General features: G+C 36.7%; 1 protein-coding gene across 3 annotated transcripts in view; it reads left to right on the top strand.

Annotated features, from left to right (window-relative positions):
• Positions 1-15,645, top strand: part of KIDINS220 (kinase D interacting substrate 220) — a 77,728-nt gene that overhangs the window by 42,329 nt on the left and 19,754 nt on the right. For all 3 annotated transcript variants that reach the window (XM_065681583.1, XM_065681581.1, XM_065681582.1), the window contains 2 exons: positions 13,217-13,395; positions 14,720-14,946. In XM_065681583.1, coding sequence (XP_065537655.1) covers positions 13,217-13,395; positions 14,720-14,946 — 406 coding nt within the window. The remainder of the gene's footprint in view (positions 1-13,216; positions 13,396-14,719; positions 14,947-15,645) is intronic.

Genomic DNA, 15,645 nt, shown 5'->3' with positions numbered 1-15,645 from the left:
AACAAGAATATAATTTCCTAGTATTGAATAGTTTGTGCCAAACTACTTTTTATTGTACTGCTGCAAATTCTTCTTTGTTTTTTCTGCATTTCTGATGTTTCAAGTGTGTCAGGGGAGAGGGGTCTGCTTGGACATCTCCCTTGGATGAAAGGAATCTTGTAGGTTCTCTGTTAAGTGTAGGAGTTTCACTCCTGATCCCATTCTCTGTATAAGGAGAATGCTTTGATATTAGAGTTACTTTTCCAATTTGTAAAATCCCATGTGCTAAAAAATGTAGGAATCTTGCAGTGGGAACACTGTTGTGCTCTTAACCGCTGACTGCGGGGCAGAGGTTTAACACAATGGATTGATCTGTTACTGGTACTTTCAGCTGAAGAGTTACAGTAGGTAATTTGTGTGTGCACTGAGGAAATGAGAAGTGATATTAAACCCCATGCTGTTTCACTGCTGTGTCTTCGGAGGCAGATTATATCCAGCTTTTCACTACCAATACTGCTGATACTGCAGGCAGTGTGATTCAGCGTGAGGGAAGCGTGGTACCTGGGTGCGTCGTAGTGGTGTGCCGGCAGGTGGCACCAGCAGAATGACTGTCCAGCGTAACTCCCAGCTTGTGTTTGCTTGTTTGTCTTAGCTTGTTCTCTGTTCGTATTTCACATTAGTGATCTCTTTCACTAGATGCTTTGGTTTTTATTATTTTAAAGAATAAGAAATTCCTCCACAATGTACAAAAAGTACAGTAAAATCAAAAGAATCAAATAGTCAAGATCAAGAAATTAAAGAGTAAAAGTAGCCTCTTTAATTCCCTGCAGTTAGTTCCCTCTATATATGCATTTTGCCTCCATGAGATTCCTGTCTTGTGATGTCCCGAATTTAATTTTGCAAACTGCATAGGCAGGCTGTGTGGTAATGGGGAGGGCTCTTTTCTGACATATCTCAGTGCAATAGGAAAGAATCCAATAGGAAAACTAAGGTAATTGAAAGCTGGTCTAGAACTGTTCATCAGAGTTTGTAGGATGCTGTGCTAGTCACCTTTGCTATACCTTTCACTTTGATGGTATTTGTGCTTTGCTGGAAGGTGGTATACAGCTTATGGTTCTGTAGGCTGATACTAGTAAATGTTCTTTCTTCAGCTGTATCTGAAGCTAGTGAGAGCTCTGCTTTCAGTTGGTGGAGTACTCTGAAAAAAAATTGATATCTCAGTTTGGTTACTAAATAAATTACCCATATCCTTATGCCTCAATTTTTTCCTTAAAAAAAAATAAAAGCTGACTAATGTATTCTTATTGTGAAAGATTATTGAGGGAAGTATGAAACCTTCAGGAGTAGTGTATCTTTACTGGTTCATGCAGTACAGAGATGGGAGGACCTACTATATGTTATACGGGCAACATTTTCCCAGGGTCTTAAAATGAAAAACAAATCAAGCAAAAAAACCCCGAACCAAAATTAAGGTTCAGTTTGTGGCAGAGGCACATCTCTCTGAGCAGTCTTTATGAATTGGAGTTGCTTAGACTTCTGTCTTCGTAACAGGTGGAGATGCTGTGTTGTAATTCTTTCATAGAGGAGAACAAGCTGTGCTATGTAATTGTGGCAGATTTTGAAAATAAAAAAGTTTCTGGGTCTGCATTGTTGGCTTTCAGTCTGGATTCTGGAGAAAAATGTTTTTACTCTTCCTATTTGTTAAACCCGCTTGCTGTATCATCTCACTTTGATCCTCTCATTTCCAGTCTCTCTCTTTGGTGATCTGGATCTTTGCTTGGTTTAGCTTTCCAGCTGGTATTGACACCAGCATTTACTCCTTTGGGTTTATGTGTTGCCTTTTCAAGTCATCTCATTATAAGGATTTTCATGTAGTCTCTCTCCTCGCCAGGTTCTTAGTTCTTATACCTTGCCTATTGTGTTCTCCTTCCCCTTTTGTATTTAGGTTGCTCTGTGGTCAAGCCCACAGTTGTCATTACCCACTTCTCCATCCTGGTCTACTTCAGTTATTTTTACCATTTTATTTATAACTGTGACATACAGTTAATATTTATCTACATTTATGTTGTGCTGCATTCTCTTTCATGTTGCTATAAAGAGTCTTCCTATTGTCAGTTTTGTGTAATGCCAAAGTGGTTTGCAGAAGTTGCAACAAGCAAATTTTAAAAGCCCTGAAGTGGGATAAAATATGTAGGCTTTCTGTAAATGACTTTGTAAGAGAATTAAGTTGTCAGATTAAAGCAAGTTTCTGTTGAATGTTTGCAACTGACACTTCTCAGACTTGTAAATTAGCCAGCTATGGGAATGTGGTTTCTTGCGAAGACTAAATGACACCAGAGTAAATGTCAGTGCCAGATCTAAATAAATGATATACTGGGGAAAGTCACTGGGACTTTTGTAGAGAAATGTTTTCAAGAAACTGAATTCTCAGCAGAGTCAGTAAGCGTGTGAAGAAAGCAATGTAGTATTTTGAAATTCTGGGAATCTTAAGCAAGGTCTTGATTAAGAACATTTCAACATATTAAAATTTAAGGTAGTAACAGGGAAGATTGCCTCAGGAACATGAAAGAAGGAAGCTAAAGATAGGAGTGTCTCGTGAGAAACTTGTGTGTAAGGTTTCCAAAGATAATACTTGTACTCTCTGACATACATGTAAACTGTGTGGCAGGGGCAGAAGATGCAATGTGGTGGGGTTATAACCAGGGCAGCTGTTTCACAGAGGGCTGTGGAAGTAGCTTTGAGTAAATTGCTGATTAAAGTTATTGTGGATATAGGTTTTGTAATGTACTGTCAAAACCAATCTCATCTATAAGCCTGCTAGCATAGTAATGGGCTAAAAATCTGCACTGAGGAAAGACATTCACAAATCTTTGATTTCTCTAGAAAAATACATTCAGTGCTCAACAACGGTCAGAAAATGTAAGTATCATCAGGAGGTACTAGCAAATCAATATAAAGCAGGAAGGTATTATATCTACTGTATTATATCCTCTGAGATTCTAGTCATCACATTTCAAAAAGGTTGTACCAGTGCAGAACAGATAGTAAAGAGGATGAGGAAAGCCCTCGTCTCACATCAGTGTGCTGTGAATATCATCACTGTCCAATTCCCCATGCAGTGAGGACTCCCAGTTTCACTTGAATACTTTCTCCTCTCTTTTTTTGATTCTCAGGTCTTCTGCATCTAAGACATTTGATTAATTTATTTCTTTTCCCTCAAGGCCTTAGTTTTTCATTTCAGTTTGAGGTTCTGATTGAGTTCTAGTCATCTTACTTTGTTTCTTGGTATTTTTCACTGCCCAAGTCTGTAGATTGCAGTGATTTGATATTGCCACCTTGTTGATAAAAATCATGCTGTTAAAGCTAATTGTGTGGGAGGGAATGTCTTCTGTCTCCCTTTCCTCATTATGTTTACTCCCTAAATAAGATAATCTGCTGAAGACATTTTACCTCTTTATGTCCTTATCATGGCAGAAACCAAAATCTGCAGTACTTTGTCTTTTGGAAGATGTTCCTAGAAGTAACTAAAGTAATTTTGTAACCCTCTTGCCTGTAGGCCTTGATGAGTTCCTTCATCTATGAGCTCTCTTCTAGATACGGCCGATTTACCAGTTTGTCACTTCTTTAAGCTGTTAGCAGCTGGACTGTCTTCACTGATTAAAGTTTGTTCCATGTGTTACAGTTTATACAGCTGAAAGTGGAACTTCAGGCATGCATATGCCCCTTGAGTTCAAGAATGCAATTCAGAAAATTAGTGACTAAATTTTAAACACTTGAAAAGCTATGGATGGTGCGAATTTTTACCCCTGAAGTTCCTGCATCATCTAGAGTTCTGCTAGTGCGAATGCTCCGAGTTGCTAATGCAAGGCTCCAGTTGAGTCTCATAGTGCTTACCTTGCATGTAGAGCCTGTTCAGGATCCTGAAGTAGCTGAAGCCCTTAAAAAGCCTGAACAAATAAGTGTAGTTTGAACATGTTTGCAGCAGGAGGAAAGTACTAGGTTCAGCACAAAACACAGAAGCAAAGGCTACTTTAATTTGAAGACAGATGTGTTTCAATTAGTTATACCAAGTGCTGGGGCAGGCTATATGGCAGGTTGCAAGAACCTTCTAGTAAGCATGACGAGTTGTCTAGACAGGCCACTATAATAAAGTTCCAGTTGGCCTTTGAAAAGAAAATGACAGGGAACACACCACAGGCTACCAGAACAATTTGATGACCTACCTGTTATGCAAGGCACCTTGGGGTAAAATTTTACTAGTAGGAAGTTCATAGTAATCCATGAGAATTTCCTTATGATCATATCTGGATACTGCTGGGATAGAATGTTCACCCAGGACTTAGGTAGATCCGTAGTAAGTATTGTCCTCTTATGGGATTAGGATCTAGATTCCATATATTTCTGAATATAATTCTAGCCATTGCCTGGCAAAGCTGTGAGAAAGGCTAGTTCTGATGTTACTCTGCTTGTTGTGCTAGATATCATGAGGAACAGTCCTACCTGTCATTCTTTGCCCAGGCTTTGCTCAAACTGATGCATTAAGACAGAGTTTATCAATTCTTTGTGAGGGTATCAGCCAATAGTAGCTAGTCCCTGAATTTCTGTGACATGGCTATGCTTACATATTCATTCAAAATATTAGAACATGAGAGCTTGGCTCAGGGTAGAAGAAATTCTCATGAGCTGTCTGTTCAGATTAGAATCCCCCCTTACACTTAATCTCCTTGAAAACATGCTTTTTGGGAAGCTAAAGGAGACTATGGAAATAAGGAATCTTAACTCTTCGATTTTTTTTTTTTTTTTTTTTTTTTTTTTTGAAAAGGAGATCATATCTCCCAGGATGAGAAAATGGTTGTGCTTTCCTCAGAGTTGTAAGTAACCATTATTTAAAACTTAGCAACATATAATTTATCCATCACTTGGGTTTAATTTAACCTCTGCAGTAAAGCATTTGTGCACATATGTATGCATGGCTACCTATGATGGATGGCAAATTGAATGGCAAAATGATGTGCCAAGACAGAACACACCAAATAGAAGATTAACATAATAGCTTTCTTCTCTTCAGGATTCTTTTTTGTGTATGGAACTAAGGGATCTCAGATAGCCATAGCTCAGTTATTATATTTTTTTTATTATTTTTTTTAATGATTTTGCAACTTACACCAGTGTAAGGAATAATTTGTGAAATACATCTGCTCTGATTGATCAGTGATGGAAAGTGCTGGTGTTTCTTAGTTTCTTCAGTTCTAGATGTCATCTTTCCATTTTCAGCACTGGTACGTAATTTTGCTTGCCTTTTTCCCTGATCCTTTTAATGAAGTTAATCTTTCTTGGAAACAACCACAGAGTGAGTTACTTCTAGGAGTGGTAACCAGAGAAATACTTAATTTCAGGTTACCAGATAACTCATCCTCTATTTCTTATTTTCACTTTTTCAGATTAAACTGGTAAAAACTACTTTAGCTCCAAGTGGAACAGCAGTTAATAACTGTAGATTTGGAATTCTGTAGTGTGGTTTCATTGGTGGCTGTTTTACTGATCAGTTCGGGTATTTTGTGTTATACGCCCATGGTGAATCAGATTAGGAAATCACTTAGGTTAAAACATTTTTCTGTTTCACATACAGTTGAATATTTGTACTTCATTGTTTACTACTTCAATTTAAGAAGGTGTAGTTACAGCGTACTAAAAATACCACCAAGGTATAAAAGATAGGAAATAATTTTATTAAAAAAATTATTTCATAAAAATCAGAAAATAGGATTCTGTAGCACTAGTAGTAAAATTTATTTTTTCCCCATATAAAGGCTCATTTATTTTTATAGCAATTTGATGACACATCTGCTTGCTTTATTCAGCTGAAAAGAAAATGTTGGTTCTTGGTGTTTAGTAAAATTGCTTTGTTAAATTATTTTCGAAATCGTTCAACTTTTAACAAATGACATTTGATACTAACATTGGAAAGCAATTTCAGCTAATTAAGTAGATCCTTCTATAAACCATTGGAACATTAAGATGACAAACTGTTCATTCAGGATTATTTTAATTGGTACAATTATTGTAATTTTGTTGCAATTATGTGTTGAGCTAAAAGCTTTTGTTTAAATCATTTGAGGTTTTTTTGTTAATATACATAAGAAAGAAGAAAAGAAGTAAAATAAAAACTGAAGATAAGCATTATCTGTCTACTTTTTCATTACAGTGCTTTAGACGAGTATCTATTAAATTATTCTTTTTAAAAAGTATGTTACATGTTTTCAGCAAATCTCCAGCAATGTTAAAATTCAGCAAGATCATTTGAAATGTAACTTTTCGGAAGGTTATTATGTTAATTCCAGTTTTGACACTGTTTAAATACCTTTTAATAAAAAGGTTGAAATTAACTTTTGAGGGATTTGCAAGTTGTATAAAGTCTATTGATGTATTAATTTAAGAAGTGTAGCTCTTTAGTGATTATAGAAATGAAAAAGCTATGGAAGGTGCCACATTCATCACTCTGGTTATAATGTTCTCTGCAATCATCTTTTGCCCAGGTCAGGTTTAAATAAGTCACTTCCTCTAAGTAGACAGTATTCTTGTAGACCTCACAGTGAGGCATTGCTTCTAAATATTTAACCTGCTTTTTGTTTTCCAGTTTCCTTTTATTGCCTCCTACTTTAAACGGAAGGCACATAAAATTATTGTGTTTCTTACTGTGCTAATAGTGTGGTCTCAACGTCAAAAGGCAGCATGCCAGTTTGGGAGTAGGGAGTTGTTGCCCAACTGTCTACTGAGTAGACCTACATGAGGCAAGGCATAGAAGAGAAGTAAAAAGAATACCAGGGGGCGTGACAAGTAAGAAGGAAGTTCAGATGGAAAGGTATTAGGGGGGAAAAAAAGGATTGAAACAAAAGCTAATCATAACAAGACAGAGGAATATTTGTAGCTTTTTAAGTTACCTTTGTAATACGGAGTTATAGTAGTATTTCTACAGTATGTTCCACATAGGTTTAAATGCTTACAGTATAGTAGATGTGCATTAATGACATCTCCAAAAAATGCTCCTGGGCCTATTTCAAATCCCTTCAAGCGCCACTGGTTGATACTGTTTGAAGGTAGAACATAGAAACTTTAATTTTAGCAACACTATGAACAGTTTCAAGGAAGTAGACTTTAATCTCTGTTAAGTCAGTTCATGAGAGTTGTGTGCTTGTGGGGAATTGATGAAATTGGGAAATAAAATTAGAGATGGTGGCTTTTTGTGTCTGCTGAATGTTTTTGTCAGAAGTAGAATGTTTATTCAAAACCTGAGAATGAGGGAAAACATTGTCAGGTAAGATAATAAGCTGGAAATGTGTCTCTTGGCTACGTACTGCTGGTGGCCCATATCCCGGCCTTTACCCCATGATAAATGCGACATAATCTAATTCTCAGGAAAAAAAAAGGAGATAAAATTCTTGCTTTATATTCAGAAAAGACCAGTGTCTCATATTGTCATAAAAGCCTACCACAGAGCAGTAGCATGCAGTATCAGCTTCTTTTGGAAGCTGATGCTCTAGTATTCTTGCAACAACTTGCTCCTGTGCGCATACATGAAATTGCCTCATTAGGTCAACTTTGTCGTAGGAAGCTGCTTCAGAAAGCAAGATAAGGAATAGATCAGGTATTTCAAATGCTGTATAAAGGAAGTAATATGTCTTTGGTACTGGTTGACTTGAATTTTGGTTATTAACCTGTTAAAGCTAATATAGTATAGCAGTTGGTACTTTTTGCCTTCCATTTCTGTTTTGCATTTGCAACACAGATTAGTCTTTGACTTACTCTGACAAGTAGAATTCATGCTTCTGTTAGTGAAGTGTTTGCATGGACTTTTGGAGAAGGGCCCAAGGTTTACCTGTTTGCCATAAAATACCACAGAAAAGAATCTTGTGCTGGAGACTTGGGTGAACCATGGCCATTTCTGATGCTAGAGGACCTGCGAATACTTGCTGTATTTCTGAAGTCCTACAGATGGAAGTACTGAATAAAAGAATTCCTGTATAGAGCCATAAAGTAGCTTTGTAACTGACATTCAGTGATGAAATACCAAACCAAAATAATACAGTATTCTTGTACTTCACTTATGTGAGTGATCTTGTTGGGCTTGTCAGTTAGTGGGACATAATTACTTTTTTGTTTACAAAGCGCCCTTGAGCAGTCTTAGATTCTCCTATGCTACTCTGTTTTGCTGCTTTTCCGTCTGTGTAATAAATAGTGGGTGTTTTTTTATTATTTTGCCTTCTGTAATGCAAATAGCACTGCAGAGCTGTGAAGAAATCCAAGAATTTGTAACTGTATTAACACTTCTTTTAATTATAAAGAATGCCAGTATAGGGTGTATTCTGGAAAACTGCATTAAAAATAGGCCTTTTTAATATGGCTCAGTGACAGTGCATGATACTGGGTGTGGGAGATTAGTTTAAGAAATACCAATCTTTTAAGGATCAGAATGATTTTTCTTTCTGAAATGATCAAAAGCAGGAACACTCAGAAGAAATGCTTTATGTGGTGCTATAACTTGAATGCACAGAATCAGTTTTGCAAAGCAAGCTTTCCTGAATACCTATGCTAATAGGAGTTTTTAGATAGTTGTTGCATCTGTTCAGTGAAGTCTCTACGGCTCAGTGTGCACTGAGGGGTTTCTAATTTTGTCTAGATAGATACATCAAACTATAGGTTTCTTTTCTTTGGTCTTTATTAAGATAAAACATTGATTCCCTTATGTTTTAATATTGAGTGTGTGATGACTTTTTATTCCTGCGTTTATACAAGTGTGTACATAAGAAAATACTCTTTTTCAAATAATCTGTTGCAAATTTCAATTTTAAACAGTGTTTGCAGCACTATTCTTGATATATTGATAGTGCTGCAGATTTTCTGGAGCGTTTTGTGTGAGAGCTTTTAGTCCAGAAAAAAATGCACCCTTATGCATGAAGATGCACTGTCACTATACTGACAGACATGAGAAGAGCGAGATAAATAACTTCAGAGCAAAGCACTGTATTATTAATATTTGGCCCAGTTTTTTTTTTTAGTTTTCTGTTTCTCAGTATCAAACTTTTAGAAAATATGGTTTTGTATAATTTTTACTGAGACATTATTTCATTATTTTAAGCAACATTTTTGTCTTCAACTGTATTGAAAGAAAAAATTGAAAGGTGTATGATATATAAAGCATTCCTTCATGCTTATGCCTTCTGTTGCTTTGTTATTTAATAACCATTAATTAGGTCTGTTGCTTTTTATGGAGTGCAAAAGTTAAATGACTCTTGTCCACATAGTTACTTGCTCCTGTAAAACGCGAGGGGAAAAAAAGTATTTAGGTTTGCAGAGAGTAGTTTGTAGAATTTCTTTGCTTTTTCATTCAGGGAGAGAGGTTTGGGAAGAGCAGGGAAAATGGCCCTTCAGAGTATGAGGACTTGGAGAGAAGACTGCAGGGCAGGCTGTGCCTTGAGAGAAAGCAAGCTGGGAGCGGAGGACAACAGCAAGACAGACAGGGTGTTGTCCTTGCTAGCAGGAGGTGCAGTCCTACAGCAGTCAAACAGGAAAATCAGAGCAGGTTTAGGGACAGTGACCAGGGATAGCAAACAGCCCAGTAGTTTGCAGCCACAAGGCACATTTTAGCTCAAGCCAGGAGGTCAAGTCAGTGAGTCAAGAGGCTGTACCCACAGTGAGGGGATGAAGGTAGTTGATGCTACGGCCATTTTACCATCACCTGGTTGAGTGATAAAGGACTGCATCATGTAGTGGCAACCATCTCCTGCAGTAGGTGGTGAATAGGTAAGCTGTGTCACGTACAAGCATCTTCTAAGCTGTACTGGCAACATTAAGTGCTGGAGCCACTCTCGGACCATGGTGGTTATTTTCCAAATCAGTCATAGAGTGCAAGATGAACATAAACTGGAAAAAATTTAGAGCAAATTTACAGTCTCTTGAACGGAAGATAAGATGATGTGTATGTACTTATACTAAATTATTTTTATCTGAGGAAAAAGAACACAGAAATAATCCATCATTGTTGGAATATAACTTAATCCACACAGAAAGCAGGTTTTAAATTTAGCTGCTCATGGAAAGGATATGTGCAGAATAGTGGAATGAATTTTTAAGGTTCTCTTCTGTCAATGTAATGTTCTGTTTTGGGCTCATTCCTTTTAAATGCGAGTAGTTTTTCATGGAAACAGGCACTCTGTAACACTGGCAGTTTTTGATGTTTCTGATTTAAGGAATAATTCTTCTGCCTCAGGAAAATCTAGCCCCAAAATGAGAATAGGGTGTTCACAGTGCTTATTTTTAGATCGATGTGCTTATATTTTAGAAAAGTAGCTCTTAAAGTACTTTACATGCTAACCTTTTAATTTTTTATCTGAGAAGTACAGGCACATATGATTTTTGTGGCTCTTTGCCAAAAGATTATCATTTACATAAATATTTCTTTCAAAGGCGTAGTTTAAGATATTGAGCTCAGGAGGTTAGAATAGAGACTTCAATCTGCACACCAGCAGTGGGCTATTGGCTTCTGAACAGTAGCTTTGTTCATCGTATTCAGAACACTGTTCGCATTCAGACTTAAGTAGAGCTGGCATTAAAATTCAGCTAATTTGTTTCATGTGATTCATCAGCTGTGTGTTTTATTTAAATCTATGTCACATTCTCTTTTGGCTTTTTATTTTCTAGATTTAAGTGTTGAAGTAGGCCACTCTTTAACTCTTCAGTCCCTGACTTAAAAAGTGACTTAATTTTAATTATGCCAGTATTGAACACTTGTCTAGAATACTCACAGTAAATATATATGACTAAAGTGTGCATTCATGGGTTTGGGGTTTTTTTACATTTCTGATGTTTGAATAAAATCATACACATTTGCAGTCAGTTTAGTCACAGTTTTCTGTAAGACAAAATAAACCTTGGAGGTAGCTAAATATTAATGTGAAATGTGGAATTCTCAGATTCTGTTGAGTACACAAGTTTTACGCTGATCCTGCCAATGTTCTTTTGGTTTTTTTGCCATTCACTCCTTGAGGTGAGGACCACTTTTAGCTCCCATTAGATTTCTTTAAGCAATGGTGGCAAACGAACTGGTTTGGTTTCTGTTCTTTGAAACTAACCTACTTCTGGGTGTCAAGTTTGTCTTCTTACAGAAGCACTACCTTTTATTCTGTTAAGGCTGATGCCTGTGAAGCCTTAATAACTTCCCTAGAGTGGATAATCCCACTGCCATCCGGATGACATCTCATAATGATTTATAAGATCAGAACCTTTGTTAGAATAAGCTACACTTACTTTTATGCTTTATATTTGTTACATTTTCCAATGCTGTGGAAGTAACATCTCATTGTGAATAAAGTTACTCATAGGTAATGCTAATGACAACATTGTATGGCAGTATCCTGCGTCTGTTAGGTACATGGTCCATTTAGATATTTTCTGGTATGATTTATAGGAATTTATTAATTCTACTATTAGTATAGGGCAAGACTGTCCTAAAAGATCGGATCAAAGTATTAACACACAGCTAAAATACATTTTTAATGTGGAAGAGTTGCGCTTACTTCAAGTATCTAGCCTTGATCCTGTTGATCCTCAATTCTTTTCTTTCTTTTAACATTAAATGCTGAATACTCTGCGTAAATCTGCAAGTGTTGTCTCTGAAGTAATCCCATGGTACATAAAATTCTACTTTTTACGGAGGATCTAAAAATAAAGATGAAAGATGGTTGCTTTCAAAAGGCTAACAAATTGTGACACAAAGTAAGATTGTTTAGCTAATGATGGACTGAGTTCATTAGCTGTATTAAAAATACAGTTCAGTTACAATCAGAAATTTTTTTCTTTCTCACCATGAACACATCAGAGTGTATTTATTTAATGTAAGAGATTCTTGGTTGCACTTCGATACATTACTGAGTGTCCATGAGGGGCTCCTTTCTCCCTCCATCCATGCATCAGTGCAGTCCTTTCCCCCATGACAGCACTAGCAGCTGCTTTAATCCAATATTCGGAGAAGACTCTTTGTGCTATGCTAACTTCTTAGCAAGTTACAGCAGCTCAAAGAGCAGTCAGTGTGTCTATGCTGAGTCACCCCTTTCCACTTCTCATGGAACTGCGATCATAATGTGTCTTTGGGGAAAACCATTAATTAGTGAGGTGCGTCATTAATTTTATATTTACGTGAAGTTTTTGTTTTGTTTTGCTTTTCTCATAATACTTTTTTTATTTTGACTTTAAATACAGCATGGTTACTTCACTGGTATCCATTTGGAGTGCTGTCATAGTCACTTTATAGTCATTACTATAACCATGTCAACCATTCTTAGTGCATTCTTTCACTGTTTGCATTTTTATTGTACTGGGTGTGAGAAACATTTTTTCATTTTAGTAATCTTTGATTTAGACTATAATTTCTCATTTAGTATCAGGTGAGATACCAGTCATCATGATATGAGGTGACATGTCAAATAATGTAAGTCCATCTGACCCACTGTGTCAGGCTTCATCAGTTGCATTTGGTAGGAGCTTTTCATAAACTTCCACAAGGCTAACATTTAATCCTTTTCCTTGTTCCTTCCTAAAACTCTCCTTTATAATACTGCTTACAAAAAAAACCCATTATTGCTTGACAATAGTCATAATGTATCAGCAGTCCCTTATATTGATCATGTCCCTTGTTATTGTTGTTCTCTGTTAGTGGCTTCTTGTCTCAGAAGGTGAACAACTTGGAAGCAGACAGTTGGTTTTCCCCTTTTTACCATGAAATCATGCACAGTTGTGTTCTAATGAATCTTTAAGATGCCTGAGTGTTCCTGTTACAAGAAGTGTTAGCTTAAGACAGATTTTTTAACACGGAATTTCTGATTGGGTATCAGAATTTGAATGGAAGTTTGAAGTTAATGTTGACAGATGTTAACTTCCCCTTATATAGATTTGATGTTGCTGATATATAAATTCTCAATCTGAATTCAGTCTTCAGTATGGCTTCTTTGAGATTTCTCTGAAGCAATCAGGTCACATTACTTAGCAGTATTTGCGATTTTTTGCATGTTAAAAAGTGTTACATTATTCTTTCTGCAGAGAGTGCAGCTTCTTATGGGTTCTGTTCATTTTCTAGAGAACAGAATGGATGCAAGTGGGCTAGTATTTCACCCTTCAGTATCACTATGCAAATGGAAGTCATACTCTAATAAATCTCATTTGTTGTATGGAATTTTTTCCCCAGAATTTCAAAGAATATCCCTACAACTAAAGATGTTGAACCTCTACTTGAAATTGATGGAGATATACGAAACTTTGAAGTGTTTTTATCTTCACGAACACCTGTTCTTGTGGCACGTGATGTAAGAACATTTTTGCCATGTACTGTAAACTTAGATCCCAAGCTACGAGAAATTATTGCAGGTGAGTACCCTCTCAAATAAATGGGAAATGACATTATTATTTCTTTTCATTTTAGGTAGAGCTACTTTGTATGTTACACAGAATCCTGATTTGTTCATCAAATCAGACCGGTGGATTGTCTGATTTGACTTCAGTAACAGGCCATTCAGTTCCACTTAGTAGCTTTGCTGTAAATGCCAGATCATACTTAGACCAAAGCTTCTCTTTTGGAGCAGGAATTCATTCTTTTAGATTTGAAGACTGCTTTAGCAAATGGAGGAAACCAATACACACAGTGATATTTTAGAAGTACGGATGCAAGTTGGCTTCCAGATCTTTGTTTACAATTTTGAATAGCACCAATAAGATCCTGTAGAACCGAAGCCAGTGAAACAAAGTGGACCATCTCCATTTGGATGTATGTCCTACTAGATACCCATGCAGTTGGTACCTGTGAGTTACTTTTTAGTCTGCTACAGTATTATATTTAGATTCATCCTAGTGTGAGTGTTTTTTATTGTGCAGTGATTGTTACACAGTTCTCTCTACTTGCTTGCATTCTCAAAAAATGCAGTCAGGTTCAGCTATGTGCTGTTCTGCAGAAAAACACTTTGCTTGGCATTAAATATTCTGAGCACTCACTGCTATTGTGGATTGATGTGACACATGCTGTGGCACTTCTTGTCTGATCTTAGGGATTGCAGTTGCCTCTAGAGTAAGGGTAAACCATCCTAACATTTCTGCCTGTTATGCTAAAGCTATGAAGAAAGACAGAATTTAAAATAGGATTCTTATGAGTCAAGTCAGTATTCTAGGTGGGAACTGAATTATGGAATTAATGATTCTTTTTGCCTGTCTTTTCTGTCATGACACTTTTCTTCAGTCCTCAGCTGGAATCTATTTTGTTATTTTATTCAACTTCCTTCTATGCACTTGATAACTACCATTGGGTAGCCTGACTTCACTCACAAGCTCTGTCTTGTTAATCTCTACAGAAACAGTACAGGTCTGACTATCACATCAGACACATACTTAGCGTAATGTATTCCTGCATTTTCTCCCATTTGGGTTGGGATTTGGAACATGTTCTCTCTGAGAGAGAATGTTTAGAGGCGTTTAATACGCTACATAAATTTATGCTATAAATTGTCCTAAGTCTCCTAAAGCCCTCTGTGTAGATGTGATCCTCAAGAGAAATCAACAAATGGCATTTGATGTTCTACTTGATGAGTTCTGATTGGAGTTAAATACACAAAAATGTACTGGTATGAATTGGCAACAAATCAAAACTTTTTCAAATACTTCAAGCAAAATCTCTTTCTCTTTTACCTTTTTTATTTTTCAGATGTTCGTGCTGCAAGAGATCAAATGAATATTGGAGGACTTCCTTATCCCACATTGCCTTTACATGAAGCACCTGCTAGAGCGACCTCTCTGTTCAGTCAGCCTTCCTCAGCTTGCTCTTCTACAACCTCTTTCAATGGACCTTTCAATAGTGGAGTTTTATCACCTCAACCTCACAGCAGTTACTATAGCGGTATGACAGGACCTCAGCATCCATTTTACAATCGGGTAAATAATTGAGAACCAGTTAACTTTCTTTTGGTTTAATTTGGTAATACTGCAGATGCCATCTATAAAATAGTAAAAGACGCATGCAGGTTTTATTTAGGCATGGAGAAAAGTCCAAATGTTGGTAAATTTCACAGTACTGTAGTCTGGGGGAGAAATGTGGTGAACTGCACCAGAAAAACAAATTACCATGGGGAAGAAAGGTCAAATAATTTTGAGACACTTGGGTCAAAATTATTGGGTTTTTTTCCTTTGATTTTTGTGAGGTGAACTGTGCTCAATTGTTCGCATAGTTGCTCACAGACATTGGAAGGGATCCCGGCTTTTTCTTGGTGACTTTGGTTAAAACATACAGAAACTCAAGTGGGGGCCTACATCACAAGAATGTATGTCTGTCTTCCCTTTTGACTCTTTTTAAAGTTATTCTGGGATCTTTTCCCTGAACCAATACTGCACTAGTTTAAAGGAATTAACAAAAATTGCATTAAAAGTACATTTCTGAGCTATTTGTGAGCCTCTGAAAACAAAGTCCTGGACATGGTCCCTTGAAAATTCTGTGTAATCAGATTGAGTCTAAACTTTCTATTTTTGTGGGATGTGTGCAGTATTTTTACACTTTATTTTTTACTTCTTTTTTTTTTTTTTTTTTCTGCAGTCCTGTCGGGGGTGGGGGGGAAAAGTAGGAAGCTGATAAAAGTC

The sequence above is a fragment of the Lathamus discolor genome, chromosome 5 (genome assembly GCF_037157495.1).
Source record: "Lathamus discolor isolate bLatDis1 chromosome 5, bLatDis1.hap1, whole genome shotgun sequence".
NCBI classification, from domain to species: Eukaryota; Metazoa; Chordata; class Aves; order Psittaciformes; family Psittacidae; genus Lathamus; species Lathamus discolor.
The sequence above is the reverse complement of the archived record's forward strand: the minus strand, read 5'-3'. Positions and strand labels throughout refer to the sequence as shown.